The sequence below is a fragment of the Helianthus annuus genome, chromosome 9 (genome assembly GCF_002127325.2).
Source record: "Helianthus annuus cultivar XRQ/B chromosome 9, HanXRQr2.0-SUNRISE, whole genome shotgun sequence".
Taxonomy (NCBI): Eukaryota; Viridiplantae; Streptophyta; class Magnoliopsida; order Asterales; family Asteraceae; genus Helianthus; species Helianthus annuus.
In genome coordinates, this window is record NC_035441.2 from 94413998 (window position 1) to 94436180 (window position 22183).

General features: G+C 35.2%; 2 protein-coding genes across 2 annotated transcripts; one reads left to right on the plus strand and one right to left on the minus strand.

The window, feature by feature from the left end:
• Positions 1-8657: 8657 nt before the first annotated feature.
• On the plus strand, positions 8658-18214 carry LOC110877657 (uncharacterized protein sll0005). The gene is made up of 16 exons (XM_022125819.2): positions 8658-9120; positions 10368-10543; positions 13035-13200; positions 13352-13404; positions 13604-13747; positions 14398-14502; positions 14588-14713; positions 14799-14999; positions 15141-15247; positions 15332-15494; positions 16458-16523; positions 16655-16748; positions 16814-16926; positions 17017-17087; positions 17374-17512; positions 17610-18214. Exons 1-16 carry the CDS (start codon positions 8808-8810, stop codon positions 18006-18008), a joined length of 2436 nt encoding a protein of 811 aa, XP_021981511.1. The 5' UTR covers positions 8658-8807; the 3' UTR covers positions 18009-18214.
• Positions 18182-20731, minus strand: LOC110877658 (F-box/kelch-repeat protein At3g06240-like). The gene is made up of 2 exons (XM_022125820.2): positions 20583-20731; positions 18182-19435 (listed from the first exon to the last, which is right to left on the minus strand). The coding sequence occupies exon 2, from the start codon at positions 19370-19372 to the stop codon at positions 18311-18313; it is 1062 nt and encodes a 353-aa protein (XP_021981512.1). The 5' UTR covers positions 19373-19435; positions 20583-20731; the 3' UTR covers positions 18182-18310.
• Between the last annotated feature and the right edge of the window lie 1452 nt (positions 20732-22183).

Below are 22183 nucleotides of genomic sequence, written 5' to 3' on the forward strand. Positions count from 1 at the left end.
TTTTGGGTTAATTGTGTTTAGTAAAAAGTTTAGTTTATTAATTTGATGTGCATGCGTACGTTAATTTGGTTTATTATTAGCAATTGCTTCGTGTGAATCTTGGTAGTTGTCTGCTACGAAATAGGTTCATGCTAGATCTTTGACTGTGTGTCTTTGACCTTTAGGGAGAATTGGCCAATAAACCCTAGAAGTGATAGTTAATAGTTTGCTAGATTTTAGTGTTCTACTAGTCCCAATAGCTGGAAGGTGCAGGGCTATTGGTAGGTCTTACCCAACGAATTGCTTTAGACAGTCTTTGGAAAAAGTCGTGCCTTAGTTGCCCCGTCGGTTTGTTAGTCTATCAAGTCAAATTAAGAAACCTAAACTACCCTAGATCTATAATTGGAAAAGAGTAGGTCAACGTTAGGGTACTTACACAATAATTAGACAACCAGAAGGAAGTCTAATAACTGGTAGGATTAACGGCCTAGGTAGTGCCATAAGTTTCACCTAGAGAAGGGTTGAGGGGCTTAGTTGGTGTCTTAATAGGTTTAGTACCATAAGATCCCGGTTCCATAAATCATGCAGTTAACTTAATTGGTAAATTCTTAAAATGAATCCAGGATTCTAGTCTAGGTGGTCTCATTCATCATATAAGACAAGCCTTCGCCTTATTTCGTATTAGTTTCATTCTAGTTTAATAATTAGTTTAAATAGATTTCCTTAGATTTTCAGTAACCCCCCCCCCCAAAACCAATTAAACAGTTTCAGTCGTGTCTGTCAGCGTCTGTTAGAGTCTAGTTAACATGATTTATAGAGTCTCGTGGTTAGATATCCGGACTTCCATAGGTCATACTACAATGATCGGTACACTTGTCGATTGTGTGGTTTAGGTCGAGTCTAGATTTAAAGCATTTTAGTGTCTAGCTTAGAGAGTCTAATTTAGTTAATTTTAATAGTCTGTTTAGCACACATCAATGGTCATGTTGGAACAAAAGCATGACCATGTCAAAGCATAAACATGGCCATATTAAAACTCTTGATTTTTAAAACCTACAGTGCAAAATATTGATTTTGTGGTTCATTGCGTTTTACAGCCTGTAGTACAAAGAACATGATCATGCTAAAATAGAAGCATGGTCATGTTGGAACAAAAGCATGACCATGTTAAAACACAAACATGGCCATGTTAAAACTCCATTGACTTTTAGAATCTGTAGTGTAAAATCTTGATTTTGGGTTTCATTGCGTTTTAGAACAGGAGTGTAAAAGAACGTCAAAGAACATTATCATGTTAAAAGGGAAGCATGGTCATGTTGGAACAAAGACACGACCATGTTAAAACATAAACATGACCATGTTAATACCCATAGCATTTTAGAACCTGGATGTTGGAACAGAGACATGACCATGTTAAAACAAAGGCATGACCATGTTAAAACAAAGACATGGCCAGGTTAAAACAAAGTATGTTGTTCTATCCATTACGTTTTACGCATCTGGGTTTTCGAAAAAAATTTCAAAAGTATAGCAATAGTGTGTTCGTTTTAAAGATAAAAAACACTCGTTTTTATGGTGCAATTTTTATAAAAAAAATATTGTCGTATGAAAAAGTTATTAACATTTTAAAAATGATGGGGAATTGGGAGAGAGAGAAACTATTGGCATCAAACTAACTCACGCGCCTCTTTTTTTGTTCAATTTCACCCATTTAATCTTAGCAATTGATTATTTAATAGATGATCAAGATTACTTACTAGCCTTCCTACCCGAATAAACTTCCTAGTATATCCTGATCTTTTCACCCATTTAATCTTAGCGATTAATTATATAATAGATGGTCAAGATTAATTCATAGTATTTATACTAAAATAAACTTCCTAGTATATGCTTACTCTTAAATCTAATTTATCTTTTATATTAAAGCAAAATAGCTTTGACCAATTGACCATGATATGGCATAGGTCTTTAGCCAGAGAATTATGTTTTAGGCGGGATTTTCCTTTCTCTCCATTCTCCTTCACTTTCATCAGCGGCAATTTATTTTCCTCCTTTATCAGCTCTTTTTGAAACCGCCTACATTTGTTCTTCAATTTAGAAACCCGAATCAATTCTCAATCTTACCAAAATTATGAAATCATTTCCTTCTTCAATTTTATTTCAAATCAAAAACCCTATATGTTACACAATCATCAACATTCTCTAATATTGCTATTCGGATTCCTCTCGGCGTGTGTAGATTGTGGAATTTCTTCTTCAATCGGTAACTTTTTCAATTGAATTTGTCATATCTTTGAATTCTTTGTGTATTTTTATCTGATAATCGGCGACCAAGTCTTGATGATTGTCAGAAGAAGAACGATGGCGGCAACCAGTGTTTCTTTGAATTCTAGTTGCAGTCGGATTTATTTTGCGAACGTATGTTTAGAGTTTCAGATGAACCTTTCCTCTCAATTTGATCAGGTATTTGTTTTACAGATTTACATATAATTTAAAGTTCTTCAATATTCAAAACCCTAATCTTCACAGTTGTGTTTGATTCCGCTTTAAACCCTAATTTCTTTGTCAGTGTATCTAAAAATGAAGATCTGATTTGTTGATTTGTGAATGACGGCATTGGTTTTCGGGAACGTAAAGGGGCTGAAGTTTCTTAACAAGACGAAGGTTAACTCTGACGATAGAAATAGAATACAGAGGCCGAGGGTATGAAGTTATAAGGTTTGGTGATCGTTCAACCAAATTTTGTTTATTACGGTGAATGGTGATAAAAATCTCTATGGAAATAGGTTTCTTCAAATGCTTATAATTCCTTTTTTAATAGTTGGTATTCACTAATGTTTAACCTGTCATAACAAAATTTTATTGTTAAATTGTTTCTTTATTTTTTTTCATTAGCGTGCTATATGTACAGATCAGTTGTTTTTATGGGGGTAACTGATTCTGGTTATGGCTTTACAACGTTTTAACCTCCTACTACTGATTTGTGTGTGCGTGTACGAATAGATTGTTTGGCGTGGCTTGATAAATGCATAAATATTTGAGAATATCACTATAATATGATTTTCATTTCCATCGTTTGCTTATCCAACTTTTAATGACATCTCTATACTCGATTTAATTTCGTGTGAATACAAACTTTTGGGTGATGTTGTACATTAAGCATGGTGATATTGGGAGTGCTTGGAAAGTGTTTGATGAAATGTTCAAGGGAAAGTTCTTTATCCTTTACAGAAAAAAGAAGTAAGTTTACCTTGGTATAATTATGAAAAGTTTAAGACTCTCAATTGGGTCGAAAGTAGCTTAATAGAATATATTCAAATGGGTCCAAAGTTTTTCAATTTTGTAGCTTGCAAAATCGAACTTCAAATAAATTCTCATGGTTTAATAAATACATAAAAATTTACTTTATACTTGAATATTGGTGGTGATTTTCTAATAGATGAGGGAGGATTAAAGAAGCTATTTTGTTGATAGTCGTACTTTTGAAAATGGTGCAGTTAATCAACCAAAATAGAACGAATAATGTGTTCCAATAAGTTTTTTGTGGGATAAAAAGAATAATCCAAGTGAAGATAGATGAGCAAGGAGTAAAAAAAGGTATATTGGAGCTTGGTTGCTGTCTTTTTGTAGATTAAAAATGGAACTTCAACCTTATCTATATTTCTTTTTAGTTTTTAACATGTTTATTAGGTTTACTATCTGGTGGATTTTGGAGAATGGTTTTCACGGATTGACAACGTTCAAGTCTACTACCAAGTAAGGGTTTTTTATTATTATTTGTTAATGTTATAATTATTGATACTACTATTATTATTGACATTATTATTCTTATTAACCTAGACTCTAAAACATTTATTGTAATAATATTTCAAATATTTTTTATTTTTTTATTACTTTCATTACTAAGTGTCTTATTTGCCATTTTTGTAATTCGTTGAAATTTTCGGCCCAAGTATTTTCTGTTAGAAACTTTGTGAGGAACTTTGTGTATTTTAATATAGGACAAACATTTTGTCTAACCCTGGCTTGATTGCTTGAAATGGGCTACAGGTACATGATTATGTTTATTCAAAAATCCTTTGAAATATATGTGGCTAACGTTTGAAAAAAATTATGCACTTCATTTTGGTTTTAAAAAGCACGCCTCAGGTGGCGCTTCATGCACATCTATGTCAAAAAAAGCGTCGTAGTTTGTTAAATGATGATCTGAACACGTAATGTGTTTTGTTACTAACATTTCTACTAATTGTAGGTGCGCTTTGGAATATTGGAGGTTGGAGCTTTTGGCGTATCACAATCACGCAAATGAGGTTTCATATGGGTTGTTTTTCCTGAAGAAATACTACCCGAGTGGTGTGAAACAATGTATGTATTTGCCAACCCAAAACTTAGGGTCTCACTAAATAGAAACACACAATAAAAAACATTGGCTTGATATCTATGGTTGGATTTTCATTGTTTTTTGTGATTTGTTTTTCAGAGTTAATTGTGCGATCTCATGAGGTCAAATATGAAGGCTATGAAATTGAACATGATGGTAAACTTATCAGTGTTTTCTCTACTCCAAACTACCGTGTGCGTGTAATTTTATGTTGTTGGTTTTTATGTTGTGGAGTTATGTTATAACTTTTAGGGATTGATTTCTCATTATTTATAATCTTATTAATTAAAAAAAATACGGTTGTTGCAAATGGGTAATTTAATTGCACTATACCACATTTTTTAACTTATTAAAAATCTATATTCATTATTGTGTTTTTGCTATAGATATAATGTTGTTGGTTGGGTTGATTTGATCAAATCTGGTGAACTTCCATGGGGTTTTGGAGCCAAAACCAAGAATGAGAAGCTCTCATTGAGTGCCACATCATTATAACTTGCCGGTTTGCATGTTCAAATTGGTCGTGAAGAATGCAACTTCATTACCAGATGACAAGGATATAACAAAGTTGGAGGATGAGGCTAAGATCAGTTATCCAGAAAATGTGCCAACCTCTCGAAATGGCTTTTTATATCAAAATTTTTAATTACTCATGTAAGTTCAATTGACTGAGTTACCAAAAATGTGCATGGTATATTAGATTGGATTTATGTTGATTCTATATGTGAAATTAGAAATATCAAGGAGAAATATGAAATTGTGTTTGATTATTTTGCTTCCCAGGGTACTAAAATTCATCTGAAATTAACTACATGTAGGGAATGTTGTGCTTTGGTTTCCTCAAGTGCGCTTGCCAACAAAAGGAAGTTTCAACACAAAAAAACACTTAGAGATTTGAAGGTACTTGGTTCATGTTAATTACCAGGAAAAGAAAGTTAATTGGTATGTCTTAAACATTAGTACAATTAGTTATCGGCTTCCTATTACTCCAATCTTAAATGGCAAGAATGATCCATTCACTTATACATGGGCTTTTTTTTTTATCTTTAATGGGTCAAATAGTTCAATCTAAAAGAAATATGGGTCAAACTGATTAAATTTTAATGAAATTATAAGTACAATTGATTGTATATTGAGGTCACCATTAATTAAGGTGATTCAGCTTACAACCATTTATATATTATAACTTATTTTATATTATGGTTAATTACGATAGTAGTGAGACGTTTGGTTGGTTAGATCTAAACTAATCGCATAGCCTTCTATGATTTCTCTAAAGATATTCATAATACAACTTTATAGAGTAAACAGCCATTTTGGTCCCTGTGGTTTGGTCACTTTTGCCACTTTAGTCCAAAACTCAAACCTTTTGCATCTGAGTCCCTGTGGTTTCAGTTTTATTGTCATTTTGGTCCAAAAATGAAATCAGGTCATATTTGTCTGATAAAATCCTACAATTTTGTCATTTTCTTCAGGGGCAAATCATGTCATATTTGTCTTATAAAATATGGTATTTATTTATAAAAAAGAAATGATCATTTTGCCTCTGCGGAAAAGGACAAAATAGCAGGATTTTATAAAACAAATATGACCGGATTTCATTTTTGGACCAAAATGGCAATAAAACTGAAACTACATGGACCCAGATGCAAAAAGTTTGAGTTTTGGACTAAAGTGGCAAAAGTGACCAAACCACAGGGACCAAAATGGCAGTTTACTCCAACTTTATAGTTCCGTCATCTGCAGACTTAGGTCGTTATATAAAGCATGTTTATTTTACACATGAAAGTATGCTTTCTAATCGTCAAAAGATTATGTAGCATGCCATTTATTTTACTCATGGGGTTGTTGTAAAGCATGTTTGACTTGGTCAAACGTAACTTTTTGAGGGACCAAAGTCCACTTTAAATGACCAACTTAAAAACACCAGATAACATAAATATTGTATAGCTTCAGGTGATCATCATAAGGACTTTATAGTATTTTTTTAATTATTGTTTATTATTACTGCAAATGGTCACCTAACTGATTTATGGTTCTATTATTAGTTTTTTAAATTCGTGTAGTTGCTTATGCAGCTTGAAGTTTTATATTGTCATCATGCAAGTCTGGATTATTCTTTTTTGTTTAATATATCTTCATCCACATGCTTACAAGAAATATGTCAGCATCCCAGGAATGAATTCTATGGACAGATCTTTGACTCAGGTATCGTTTACCAAAAATAGCATTAATAACTCAAAATATAAGAAACTTATCTCTTTTAATTATTGAGTGATTTGTTTCTTATTGTTACAGTATTAGTAACTCAAAACATAAGAAACTTATCTCTTTTAATTATTGAGTGATTTGATTATTATTGTTACATAGTTTGTTAAGTCTTGACATCTAGCAATTATTATTCTTCTTAATAAAAAAAATTATATATTTTCCAACTTTTTATCCCACAAGTTTCATCTAAACTAAAAAAACAACATATCAAAAACTATTTAAACTTTCAGGCAAAGGAGGTTCTGGTAATTCAGACTCTTTAAACTATTTTATTCCACCAACTATTTAAACTATTAAACTATATACACTTGAGATAAGGTAATTGAGATGTGTAAGGTGCTGTTTGTTTTTGCAGACATAAACTGTCTGCAAGCTAATTTCATCTGTTTCCATATCTGCAACTGAAGATGTGGTCTGAAGCTCTGCAAGCTGAAAATATCAGACTGTTTGTTTTTACTGTCTGCATAAACTGAAAATATGTAAACTCAAAGATTGACCTTTTACAGAACAAGATAGCAAGCGACACCTAAATATACAGCAAGATTCATTCAAATGGAAAAACCCCATGATGAACTTAACAAAACTAATCCAAATTAAAAACACAGTGAATCTAATTCAATCCAAACATACCTTAAGAGCAAGCTTATGACGACCAAACTTCCTTATTTCTTTGACAATTCTACAAAGCTCCCACTTGGTAACTTTCCTGCCTTCATTCTCCCACTGAGTCTCTGCTTCGTCGCGGGCACCGCTGCCACTGTTGCCGTAAAAGGAGGTGATCGGCTCCTTTCTTCTTCTCCGGCTCTCTCTCTCTTCTTTCTCTCTCTCTCTCTGTTTCTTCATCGCGCCACCACTAGACGGTGGTGGTGGTGGTCGGCCGGTACACAGATCGAATGTGAGGTGGTTAGAGGGTGTGGATGTGTGGTGATCGGAGTTGGCTGGTACCGTCACCGGAGTCCGGCGACTCGATCTGAGGGAGAAGAGGGGAATCGAGAGGTGGATGAGGGGAGTGTTGTGTCTGTGTATAAGGTATGGGTCTTCATTTGTGTTAGGGTTTTTGTTTTGTTCTTGTGAAGATGTTTTAAGCAGGGGATCCATAGCTTATTTTTTAAGATGAAAAAAGCTGAGTTCAGATCTGTTTAAAGAAAAAAAACAAACAATCTTCAAGGCCTTATGTCTGCGCGCCTGCAGACATAGGCTCTTTGCAGACGTTTTAAGCAAAAACAAACAACACCTAAGATTTAGGACTAAAATTGATCTCACCACTGCAAGGCAGATGTTAATTAATACAAAGTTATCATGATAAGATAGGATAGAGTAGGTGTTTCATTTTTAGGGTTAATGGATGTATAGTTTGGTTTCCTAAATTTGTGACAGATTCCTTAATTTTGAGCATAGCTGGGAAGTGGTAAAAAAGTGCAAACTCATTACACAATCTCCATTACAGTTCTCTGCGCTGATACATAAGCGAGCCGCCATGGCGAACTTACAAAGTAAACTGTTATTATTCGTTACAAATGTATTTATTCGTTTTTTTTTCTGATTTTGTTGCTTTAATTCATTGTAATTTAATATTTTCTTTAGTAAGAGAACCTTTATTTCATTTAATTTGTTTTTTGTAAAACCGTTTTTGAATCTGATGAGACACTACAAGTTGTTCAATAACACATTATAAATAGATAAAAAACACAACATGGTTAATTGTATGTTGCTTTATCAAGAGTTAAAACACGAGATAGAGTAAAGCTACTAATACTTGACAACAACGATAAACCTACGAATAAAACAACTAGTGTTGTTTGTATAGAGATCTTCAATGAGTTGTGATTTTTTTGTCCTATTTATGCATTTCAATTATTTCGTGTACTGTCTAACATTTTCGTTAATAATTCAACGTATATAAGATTGTAATTTTTATTTCACAATTTTAAAGGACATAGTTTTTCTGTTTAGCCACCCATGTAATACACGGGAACATAAACTAGTAAATAAATAAATAAATATAACATGACGCACTTGCCGCGCCAAAAGAAAACCCGTTTCTACTTTGGACATGACATACTCACACCGATAAAACAACAATAAGCACACGCTTCACCTTTCCCCACCCTTCATTCCAATCCCCAATCAACAACCAAACAAACACTCCAATCAAACTCACCGTAATCACCCTCCGATGCTCGGCGCCGCCGCAGCCTCCGCCGCGGTTGCGTCCATTCCGGCGTCCGCACTCCGTTCACCAGCTCAATCGAGCTCAAGAAGAAATATTAAACCCTGCCGTGCGGTTGCTGGAAACCTAGGGCATTTTGTACAAACTGTGAAGAAGGATGTCGATTTTATTAAGAAGAATATTAGTGCAGGTGTTAATTGGACGAGTAAGGTTATTGGTTTCCCAGAGATTTCGAAACAGGTAGATGAAGTTGTTTGGTTAGGGAATGTTGAGGATCCCAAGTATGAGTCTCCGGATTGGCCTCAGCCTTATTATCCAGGTTTAACTTGTTTGTTTGTTGTCATTCTTTTGTATCTGTGTATAGTCTATAGATGATGCTTGCTAAAGGAGAATTGATTTGAGACTAGCTGGTCGTGTTAGGGCTTGTTTTTGTTGGTTCAACTAATATGGTACTTGTCCTGAATGTGACATAAAAAGTTTTGTGTTTGAACTTTGAAGTTTAAATTAACCTGCTTTGTTATCTAGTCTATATAAGTGTTCTGTGTATGTGAGAGTGTTGATTTGTATAGATACATTATATCCTTAACTAAAGGGCGACTAGCAGCTCGCTTGTCCAAATTGTGTTATTTGTTCAGGTGTGAGTCTTTATCAATCCAAATTTCCAGACATAGGGGGTGTTTGGTGTTGCGTTTTCGGAATAGATTATGCGTTTTCAAAATAGATTTTTCGTTTTCAAAACTGCGTTTTGAAAAAAGCATGTAGGTACATGCTTCTCGCCTTCTCCATAACTGCGTTTTGGAGGCAGATAATCACTTTTCATCCAAACACTTTTTTAGATTATTTATGTTTTACATACGCAATAATCAAATAATCACTTCAAAACGCAATCCCAAACACCCTCATAATCTTGGTTTTAAAAAGCGAGAGGCACACAAAAGCAACGAGGTCTAAAATCGAGTCGCGAAGCGCAAAGCGCAAAAGTGGCGGGCTTTTCGTACCCGAGGCGCAAGCGAATTATATATAATTTTTATATATTCCATATCTATCACATAGGTTTTTAGCTTTCCCTATCCAAAATATAGCTATAAGTAAGGTTTTTGTATGATTTTAGCTACATGTACAAGCCAAAAAAACCCAAGGTACAACAGTTAGATGCATAAAAACGCATCGGGTACAAGAGGCGCGCGGCTCAGGCCAAAAAGCCCAGAAAAATCTCAAAAAAGCGCGCCTTTTTGGAGCTTCTTGTAGTTACTCTAGGCGCCAAGCAAAAAAGCCCTAGGGTGTGAGCTTTGTTGCGCCTCGAGCTTAAGCAGGCGCGCTTTTTAAAACCAAGCTCATAATATAAATGAAGGAAGAGTGTTGTTAAACTAAACTGCTACTATTCGAGGCATATCCACATGAAAGTTGTTTTTTTTGCTTCAAACAAGAATTGAGAAACCCCAAGAGTACATTAACTGCATTTTAATTAATATGAGACACTTCGGAACAAATGTCACTGCAAAAAACTTCTGAAGATCCTGTGAAATGTTATTTGGATCTAAATAAAGTTTTTTTTTCCTGTTACAGAACTCTCTGGCACAGATCTGATCATGGCTGATCTTAAAGCCTTGGAGGCATGTGTACTTTATTATTATCATTTGTCTAAAATGTGGACCAAGCCACTTCCAGAAGTTTACAATGCTCAAGAAGCTGATATTTATTTCAAATGCCGCCCTCATATAGTGGCCCTTCGACTTATTGAGGTAGATTATTACCCTTAATTTAGCATATGATTGTGATCTATGCAGATAACGTACAAGTATATTGAACTATAGTACAAAATCTGTTTCCTTTTATGGTAGGCACAAGTATATTGAACTATAGTACAGGTATATTAATTACCCCCGGCTCGATGGTAATTTTGCATCAAGCCTTGGACATAAGGCACATAACACTCAACAATTGGGACAAAAGCCCGATTAGTGCATGTACCACCTTCTCTTTCGGCTATCAACGCCACCACATTATGCATGATTAACCATCCCTCACTTTTTAATGTTATTTTCACAAAATTAATAAAATAACGTTAAAATTAGTGCACTTTCACTTTTGCCCCCCGAGGGCCCACACATATATACATTATATGTGCATACCGCAACCGGGGCGTAATAATATACACATATGTATAGTTTAAAAGTTGACTATATACATATGTGTGTAATTCAAAATTGACAATATACATATATGTATATTAAAAAAAGAGTAAACTGCAATTTTACCCCCTGGGGTTAGAGCCCATTGACACTCTGACCCCCTACCAGGAAAATTTTGCTGTCTGACCCCCCAACTAATGAAAAACTCTGCAATATTACCCCCTGCTGTCAAATTCTGTTTAAAGTCAACATAAGTCTTTAACGGTCAAAGGGTATAATCGTCTTTTCCACTTTAGTAATAAATCTTCCTCAACACAACACCCTACATATATCACCCTCACTGCAACCTTACCCCCCCCCCCCACACACACATCTTTTCTTCTCTCCTTTGTTTCTTCTCCGGCGACACCAACAGCTTCTTCTCCGGGATCCAACAACGACCTTTCTCCTCTCCGATCAAATGCCGGTACTCTGTTGGGTTATCAAACGGATACCCTACATTTATCACCCTCACAGCATGTATGGTAACAATGGCGAACACAACACCCTAAAATCGATCGTAACATTGGTATCAGAGGGGTGATGCTCTTTCTCCGGCGACAACAATTCCAGGTAACAATGGCGAACACAAGAAATCAAGAATTAGAGAAAATGGTGAAGAATCATGATAAAAAGTTGCAACAACTCTGTTGAACAGTTGAAGAGATTCGTTCTTCGAATACTTTGATTCACACAACTCTGAAAGATCTGGATCGAAGTTTTGGCATCATCAACAGTCAAAATGGGACATTCCACAATATGCACGACATAGCAACTTCTTTTTTTCTAGTTATAGGAATGGGAATCGATTAACAAAAATGATTTACAACAATAATTAAAGATAAGAGACTGAAATTCAACCAATAGCAATGACAAAAGTAGGGGTGAGCATATGCCAACGAATACCGATCCCATACCGATCCCGATCCCGAAATACCGATACCGAATTTTTTCGGTATCCCATACGGTATCCACTTTTTGGCGTTTTCGGTATCAGTACGGTACGGTACGGTATCGGTATCCTCAAAATACCGATACCGTACCGATACCGTACCGACATGTTTCGGTATCGGTACCGGTACCTAGTTTGGGTGAAATTCGGGATCGGTATTAGGCGGTATCGGTTCGGTATCGGATACCGCTTTGCTCATCCCTAGACAAAAGTGAAAGCAAAGATGGAGCATTTGCTAAAAACTTTGAAAAATCCAAGTTCGTCTAATCAAAGTGACGTCATTACATGACTACATTCTCTTCCCAAAACAATGTTAGTTCTATTGGTGATAATGAAGGGGGTTTCTTATCACACGATTTTTCTAAACTCACAAAAGTGGAGTGTGCCCCCAAGGTGTTTGATGAAATGCCTGAAGGTGTTTGAAAGAGTCTTTCAATGAAAAATCCTTTGAAATTTGAAAGCTGTGCTGAAGGTTAGGGTGATTTGAAATGCGTTGATGGTGCTGAAGCTATCAAGATTGATGGAAGCGAAATCAAAAGAATTATGACTTCAATTCCATTTACTAACAAATCATGGGAACATATGGATCACATGATAACAAATCTTCATGTTTCTGCCCTACGAATTATTGTTTTCCGCAGGGGGTAAGGAAGCAATGAAATATTTAACACGGGGGGGGGGGGGGTAATACGTTTGCTTACAACAAAGCATAGGGGGTAATATGAAAGGGTAATATAGTCATTTAACATACCATTTAACAAAACTGTTAAGTTATTTGACAGCAGGGGGTAATATTGCACAGTTTTCATTAGTTGGGGGGTCAGACGACAAAATTTTCTGGTAGGGGGTCAGAGTGCCAATGGGCTCTAACCCCAGGGGGTAAAATTGCAGTTTACTCTAAAAAAAACCTCTTAAAAACATGCGTATAGAAGTAAAAAAAATAATTGGCTTGGAGAAAATATGTGGTCCAGAATGCTTTTCAAGTTTCTCAAATAAGATGCTTTTCTCTTAGGATCCTTACCATATACACACACACACACACACTTAACGAAATACAACTAGTCATTTCTCTTTAAGTTTTGTTGAATTGACATTGCTGTGCTTTGGAAGGTTTTCGGATCTTTTGCTTCAGCTGCCTTAAGAATCAGATTAGAAGGGATTAAAAAGTCAAAAAACGTAAGCGGGAGTTCAGAGGTCGATGAATCCAATTCCCAGTACAAATTTGGGATGGTGTTGAAAGAAACAATGTTAAACCTGGGTCCGACTTTTATCAAAGGTACAGCCGCAGATGGGTTCGAATTTTAATCGCAATTATCTTTCTTGCTGCGCATTTCTAAAATCCTGTTCGTTAGACTCTTTTATTTTTTTTTCATGCTGATGTTAGGTCTTCAATATTCATTGTGACATGCTTTTGGTTGCTGATGCAGTTGGCCAGTCCCTTTCTACAAGGCCAGATATTATTGGTTTTCCAATGTCTAAGGTTAGCTGGAAATGAAGTTATTTTTCTCTAAGTCCTCGTGGTTCGTTGTTGCAGTTTAAAATAGTTGGAACTATCTAGAACACTTGCTCATACATCACTAATGCTATTTAACTATCTCTAGCGACTACTGTAAACAGTCATTTTTTATTTGTAAGTCCTGTAGGTTCAAACAATTTTCACTTATGGATTATGATTGCAGGCTCTAAGTGAGCTCCATGATCAAATTCCCCCTTTCCCACGGGATTTAGCCATGAAAATCATAGAAGAAGAGTTAGGTTCCCCTGTGGAAACGTTCTTCAGTCACATTTCAGAGGAAGCAATAGCTGCAGCATCTTTTGGTCAGGTGCGCTCTGTTCAGTAATAAGTACCATGAAAAAGTTACTTTTGTGATAACTAATATTTACCTAAATTATATTGATACAATACTAATTAAACTTTTTTAAATAGAACTAGTGCGTTATCACCTGCGCTCCGCAGCGGGTTCGAAACGTAGATAAAAATAAGCAAATCGCGAGGGTTAAAGTTGTTTGATGTTTTAGTTAAGGGGCTAAACATGTCGTTATTAAAGTTGAGGAGCTAAACATGTCATTATTAAAGTTGAGGGGATAAAGTTGTTTATTATTAAAGTTGAGGGGCTAAACTTGTTTTAGTTAAGAGTCTAAACATGTCATTATCGAAGTTGAGGGGTTAAACATGTCATTATTAAAGTTGAGGGCCTAAAGGTGTTGGTTGTTGACAAAATAGCATATATATAGTATATATAATATATAATATAATGATTTTAAAGGTCGAGTGCATTAAAAACACACTTTGGGCTACATTCAACCATTTAAATCGTTTCTTTTTAGCTGAATTTTGATCAACCAATTTGACCCTTTAAAGATAAAACATAACTCTAATTGACCCATTTGTAAGTAAATGGGTTGAAATTTGTTACATCTTATAGTTGTGTATTTATTGATCTTTCTTCATAATTTTATTCGTGGCGCCTAGGTCTACAAGGCAAAAACAGTAGATGGTCATGATGTTGCTGTGAAAGTTCAACGACCTAATCTACGACGCGTAGTGTTTCGGGATATTTATATCATGCGAGTTGGGGTCCGTAAAATGGTTTACATTGTTGAATTCAGTACATTTATCTATTTTTTAGTCTAAGTAACTTATGCTGCATGAACCAGTACAGCTGGACATATTGCAACAAGTGGCTAAAAGGAAAAGTGATCTACGCCTTTATGCTGATGAACTCGGGAAGGGGTTGGTGGGGGAATTAGACTATACTTTGGAGGCTGCAAATGCTGCAGAATTTATGGTATATTATTATTCAAACTTTAATGTGTGATTCCTTAATATATGGAATGGATTCTCAATGCAAGTTGCGCATTTTATTTCTGCAGGAAGCTCATTCCGCCTTCCCTTTTATTCGTGTCCCGAAAGTATTTCAACATTTAACACAAAAGAGGGTCTTAACTATGGAGTGGATGTCGGGTGAGAATCCAAAAGAATTACTCGCCATATGTAGTAGCAACAATTTAGAACAGGAGTCTCGATATTCAGAGAAGCAGAGAATTGATGCTAAGAGGCATCTTCTTGATATGGTCTGTATTAAACACTTGTATCTTTATCAAATAATTTATTTTATTATTATTATTATTATTATTATTATTATTATTATTATTATTATTATTATTATTATTAATTAACCATTATTCATGATTGTTACCCTTTGGATGTTGTAGGTTAACAAAGGTGTTGAGGCATGTTTAGTTCAGCTTATTGAAACTGGCTTATTGCATGCTGATCCACATCCTGGAAACATGCGATATTTACCATCTGGGCAAATCGGGTATTTTCTTCTTATCACCGTATTTACTTGGGTTATCTCAATCGTTAGTTTTATTTTTAACGTTATGAAGTGACTTCATGATAGGTTTCTTGATTTTGGATTAATATGTCGGATGGAAAAGAAACACAAGTTTGCGATGCTTGGGTCTATTATTCACATAGTAAACGGTGACTGGGCATCTCTTGTTGGATCCCTTGCTGAAATGGATGTCGTCAGGCCCGGAACTAATCTCTCACGAGTTACCATGGTAACTAATACCTCCTTAATTGATAAATTTTAATTGAGGAAACATGTTTATGCTTTCTTAATTAAGATTATTCCATTGTTTTCAGAAAAAAACTTTCAAAGTTAGCTTCCCCTTTATAACTTGTTCTAGATATGTCAAAATGATTGGATTGATTATCCGGTTGCAATGGGCAATTTTTGGTATTTGTCAGGTTTGGTTGACCTGAAATACTTTTCGTCCAAATTGTTTGTATATAACTGGTTGTCAAATATGATAACTAAAAAACTATATTTTTTTCAGATAATTTAGAGTAATAGTCCCTGTGGTTTTTCAAAATACTGGATTTGGTCCCTATTTTTTTTATATGTACGATGGTCCTTGTGGTATGCACTTTGTAACGCATTTAATCCCCGACTTTTGCCAAAAGTACATGGATGGTCCCTGTAGTTTGCACTATGTAACACATTTTGTCGCTGAAACCTTTAGATTTGTTGGTCGGGGACTAAATGCGTTACAAAGTGCAAACCACAGGGACATCTGTGTACTTTGGGAAAACCACATGGAGTATCCGTATACTTTAGTTAATAATCTAGCTTGTTGAATGATAAATTTGGGATATTTTCTGTTTCCTATAATTCTTTTTACTCACTTGGCCCTATGGATAATCGACAAATTGTGATTTGTAACTTATTGCCATGAAGGCATATAATCTCTTTTGTAGGATTACAAAGTCCATCGTATTAAGGGGGTGTTTGGTGTTGCGTTTTCAAAATAGATTATGCGTTTTCAAAATAGATTTTGCGTTTTGAAAAAGCATGTAGGTACCTGCTTCTCCAAAACTGCGTTTTGGAGGCAGATAATCACTTTTTCATCCAAACACTTTTTTAGAGTATTTATGTTTTACACACGCAATAATTAAATAATCACTTCAAAACGTAATCCCAAACACCCTCTAACTCTTGTCGTATGGAATTGATTGTTCAGGAACTAGAGACTGCCATGGATGAGGTGGAATTCAAGGACGGAATCCCTGATGTCAGATTTAGCAGGGTGAGACTGAATATCTACTTCCTGATTTTTATCTTGACAAAGATCAGAAATTCGTAATAAATTATGATTTTCGGTTGTAATAATCCTTGTGGGTGTATCCACTTTATTGACTTTTTTAGTCTCTTCTGTAGGTGCTGGGTACAGTGTGGTCGATAGCCCTCAAGTATCATTTTCGCATGCCGCCATATTATACTCTTCTGCTACGGTCTCTTGCTTCCTTTGAAGGTATACATTTATCTAATTATTTTCTAGATGTCCAATCATGTATATCCAACTTTATTTCTTTGTAGGGTTGGCGATGGCTGGAGATCCAAATTTTAATACTTTTGAAGATTCATACCCGTATGTCGTTCGTAAACTTCTCACAGATAATTCACCTGATACAAGGAAGATTCTGCACGCGGTATTCAACCTTTGAATGTTTTCCTTTCGTTTTTTCCTAAACTTAAATTTATCTTACACTGTATTTAGTTTTACGCTTTCATCTCTTTAGGTCGTGCTAAACAAAAGAAAAGAAGTTCAATGGAAGAAGGTTGCTTTTTTCTTGAGAGTTGGGTCAGCAAGGTATGTGACTCATGGTATTACCTATGTTTTTGTTAGTCAAGCATTAACTTTTGCATAATCAAATTTTTTTAGAGTTAATTACTGTTTTAGTCCCTGTGGTTTCACTTTCGTAACCATTTCAGTCCCTGTACTTAATAGAATAATGGATTAAAATGGTTACGAAAGTGAAACCACAGGGACTGAAATCGCAATTTTTAAACTAATGGACTGAAATAGTGATTTTTGACAAACCACAGGGACGGAAACAGTAATTAACTCTTTTTTTTATTGTAACTTCTTCCTTCAGCAAAGGATTGCAACTGGCATTAAAAAGTGAAGCGTCAACCGAGATGCCCTCCGATACGGTATCAGATTCAGTAAACTTAGCCCTTAAACTTCTGCTCTCAAAAGATGGTGCGGTGGTGAGACGACTTGTGATGACTGCTGTGAGTAACCTACTCTTCACATCTACCTTCTGCTTTCAAGTTTCAACGCAATGACCATATATAACTTACAGATACATATCTTTTTGTTGTTGAACAGGATGGAACTTCACTAATCCGGGGCATCGTTTCCAAAGAAGCACGTCCGTTTCGTCATCAAGTTTCCAAAATCACTGCAGATATGCTATACCAATCTATGTGCACAGCCTTAGGCAAAACCTTCATAGTTGCCAGATATGGAGCCATTTACACATCATCTTCAACATCCGCCATTAACTACCAGTCCCTGGTCAAAAACCGTCGACTCAAAGTCATTATCCTCAAAATCTTGGAATCTGGAAGAAAAAGCCCAGTTCTGATGGCCCGGTTATGCTGGGTTAGCTTTGTGACACTCGTTGCAGCATCGGCTCTGGCTTGTCACCGCTTCCTTGTTTCTTTATCGGAGGCTTACTTGGGCCGTTTGTCATTCAATACAAAGAAACTTGCAGTGAGTAGCTAATTGTTGACCATTCTTGTAGTATATGTATACATGCAGAATGAAGATGACTGGGAATATGTGGGGTCCAGAATTCAAATGCTCGGGGCTAAGTGTTGCATTTTGTGTTCTGGTCGGAAATCCGTACCTCTGGTTAAGGTATAGTTGTAAAGAATGAATAATTATGCAATTATATATATTTAATATACATGTGACTGGTAAATTATTAATGTGTTTTGGCTAATTCATGAAACTAACCAAACACATAAAAAGGTGCAATACAACCAAAGAAAGTAAAACAAATGATCTAATTCATGAAACTAAGATCAATACAACATACATGAGACCTGAGGTGAAACCAGGCTCTCCACATAAACCGTAGCATCCCCGAACCACTTCAAATTACCTACGCCTTTAACACGCCTAAAAGTCTTCTTCCTAGTATCATATATCGCAAACGACTGCAGATCAATCTCCACAACAATTTCATCATCATTTACAGATCTCAAAGGCCTCATATATGAAATGCTGCCGGTCCACATATCAACAGGAATCTTTACGAACTTTGACCAAGAGTTGACCACCCCATATTCCTGCATCAACCATACCTCAACTTCTGTATGGAATACACCATCACCAAGTGCATAAAGACATCCTTTTAAAACACCCAACATGTAATATGGCAGATTCGGCTCTTGAGGGGGTAGATAAACGTCACTAAACGTCTGTTTAGATACATCAAATGAAGCTATCACTCGATTTTCATCCTCAATGTTGCTATGACGGGCTAACCAGTGAAGTGACCCGTTCAAGAAAGTACCCGCTGTATCGATGAAATCATATATACCGAATCTAATGTGTCCAGAGTCACGACCAAACCGTGGAAATCTAATCAATCTTAGATCACTCGGGTTTGACCCATAACCAAATCCGTACACGTATTCAATCTGATTTGATTCATTCGAACCAGAAAGAGCTTGTGGTGACCGAAATGGTTTAAAATATCTTCTAGTTGACGGGTTGTAGATGGTCAGATCTTTTGACCCATCGATTATGCATACCAACCCATTGCAAGAACCCAAAATCTTGATTGCATTTCTCGAGTTTAGAAAAGGACAATTAAGCTCTATCGATGCATTAAGATCATTTGGTGATAAGTTATAGTTCAAGGAAAGAAGAGGGGAAGTTGGAACAAGGATTCGATGATGAGTTGATAACGCTTCGGCTTTTTTAAGGTGTGATTTGATGAAACAGGTGTCGGAAATTAAATCTCTAAAATGCTTTGATACACGCCTGAATTGCAACAAGGATTTAACTGGTAGTCGAGAAAGAATGTCGTTTATGATCTCGTTGGGGAGATCTGGATTTGGTATGTTATGTTCCGACATGCTGAATTTAGAAGGCTAGTTTAAGGTGCTGATCTCCCAATTGCTTTTAACAGATGAAGAACCCTGCAAAAGAGTTTTAAGGTTCACTATTACATATAGTGATGCTAAACGGTCCGTGTTCATGGGTTGATGGATCAAACCCGACACGAACCAAAAATGTTTAAATGCATGACATTAACTCGAAAATCATGTAAGACACATGAACCAGAACATGACACGTTTAAATTTATTTTACTTCTTTGCACATTATACTCTAAAACTGAAAATTTACAACCAAAAAGTAGAAATATGTATAAAACAATAGCGTTTAAAGTATAAAACCTAATGTCGGTTTCTCTTTCAACTTTTAAAATTTTAGCATAAAATGCCAGATCAGTGTAAACTATGACTTGAAAAGCATTTTTTGAAAAGATACTAACACCCTATTCCCGAGTTAACTTAACGTGGGAAAAGAAAAGAAAGTAAAAGTGAGAAAGGAAAGGACGAGAAAGGAAAAAAAGATATCATTCCCCTCATTTCCTTCCAAATCGGAAAGATAAAAAAACTAAAGAATTTAGCATAGTTTTCCTTTCATTTCCTTCCTTAAATGAAACTCGAGAACACAAAATATTTTTACTTTCTTTTTGTTTCTTTTCCTTTCCTTCCATTAGTAAACTCTGGAACACAAACAGGTTATATGAGTCAACGCGTGAACCCGTTGGCTCGATATGTTTATTGTACAACAGATTTTATGAAAATTTACTAAAATAAACAAGTTATTGAGTCAACCCGTGAACCCATTAGTTCAAACACATGTAGCTAAACGTGTTCACAGGTTCGACCTAAAACTGACCCGACTAGACCATTTAAACTAAATCCAAAGCCACGAATTTTGCCACCCCTAATTACATACAAAAGACTACATACATATACAATCATGTATACACAGATGCGGACAAATTTATAAGAAAAACAATTTGCGTAAAAGTTATTGGATATATAATTCCTCCTCAAATCAAATATATGAAATTCACCTTTTTTGTTCATAAAGTGACTCTATGCAAATATTGGTATTGAAATCATCAATAAAGTTCCTAAAATTTAACATATCTTGGTTCATAACGCAGAAATGGCATCCGTATTCGATAAAGTTGGAGCAAATTCATTGGAACTACGATTGATATATATACAGCATAAGTAAGCAAATCGATGCGGGAAGAAGAAAGCGTACCGTGAATAATTAATATAGAATCCAAAATGGCATCATCCATGGATGTAAGGTTCGTTCTCACCCTGTGAAGAACGTTGTTAAATAATTGATGATAATGATATAGTAACCGTATTTACAAGCTTTGGATATATACGTTTGGAGATTATTTTTTTTAGTACAAAGGGAATTTAAGTGGTTTTTTTTTTAGGGTGGGGGTGTTCAAGGGATTGGGTTGAGGGGTATTGCTCCAGCCTCCACATGTGGTGGTGAGGGTGAGATCCACAAACTGATACTCAAAAATTAAGGGTGTGGTGGGTGTCGTTTAGCTGGGTGTGACCAGCCATGTGGAAAATTTTAAAAACTACAAAGAAAATTAAAAAAACCTATATTGAACCAGTCAATTACAGCCCGCTATATCACCCAACACCCTTGTCCCACGCCAAGCAAAATCTTCACGCCAAGCGGACAACGCTGACCAAAACACCAACTCGAGATGGAGCACCTGACGTTAAAGGGTCAAAACACCCAAAACCGATGCCCACACTCACCAGTCTTAGTATAAAAACGTGAATATCAATCATTTAGATAATATTTTCGTTTTGATTAATTTTTCAATTTTTGATTAATTTTTCAGTACAAAGGGGTATTAATGATTTAAGAGGCTTTTTTAGTATAAAAAGGTGGATGACATTTTCGTTTTGATTAATTTTTCAGTATAAAGTTTTGATTAATTTTTCAGTACAAAGGGGATATTAATGATTTAAGAGGCTTGTTTAGTATAAAAAGGTGAATATCTAAAAAAGGGGGATATTAATGATTTAAGAGGCTTGTTTAGTATAAAATATTTTCTTTTTAATAATGTTAAGGAATTAGACGTTTTAGTTGGAAGGTAGGTATGATAAATAAAAATGAAAGAGTAAACTGTCAAAATGATCCCTGAGATTTAGTCAGTTTTGTCATTTTGGTCCAAAATTCACTTCTTCTGAATCTGAGTCTCTGTGTTTTTAATTTTGTTGTCATTTTCATCCAAAATCAAAATCTGATTAGAATTTTCAGTTAACATCCAACTTTTTTGTTTTTTTCTTCCCTTTTAATGAAGGGCAAAATGGTCAGATTTTTTAATTTGTTATAATAAAAACATTAAAAGACCATTTTTCTCTTCGTTAAAGGGGAGGAAAAAGACAAAAAAACGGGATATTAACTGAAAAATCTTACCAGATTTTAATTTTGGATGAAAATGACAACAAAATTGAAACCACACGGACCCAGATTCAAAATGTTTGAGTTTTGGACTAAAGTGACAAAAGTAACCAAACATCAAGGACCATTTTGGCAGTTTACTAAAAATGAAAGGAGGGGTCAGGGTAACACAATTTTAGTGTTATTTTGAAAAAAACAATATGTGGATTTTAAAAGTAGAATTAGTGACTGTGTGAGCTAGTTTTTCTGAAAAAATAAAAGATTATTTATATACCTAAAAACATAAATAAGTGCAAATGTGGCATAATTCATAAACGTAATACCACATCGGTTTCTTTGTAATGTTTGATATCTCATTATCACAAACTAAACAGATGATACTCGCTATTAACTAATAGGTAACATGGTGGAAAGTTCCGGAT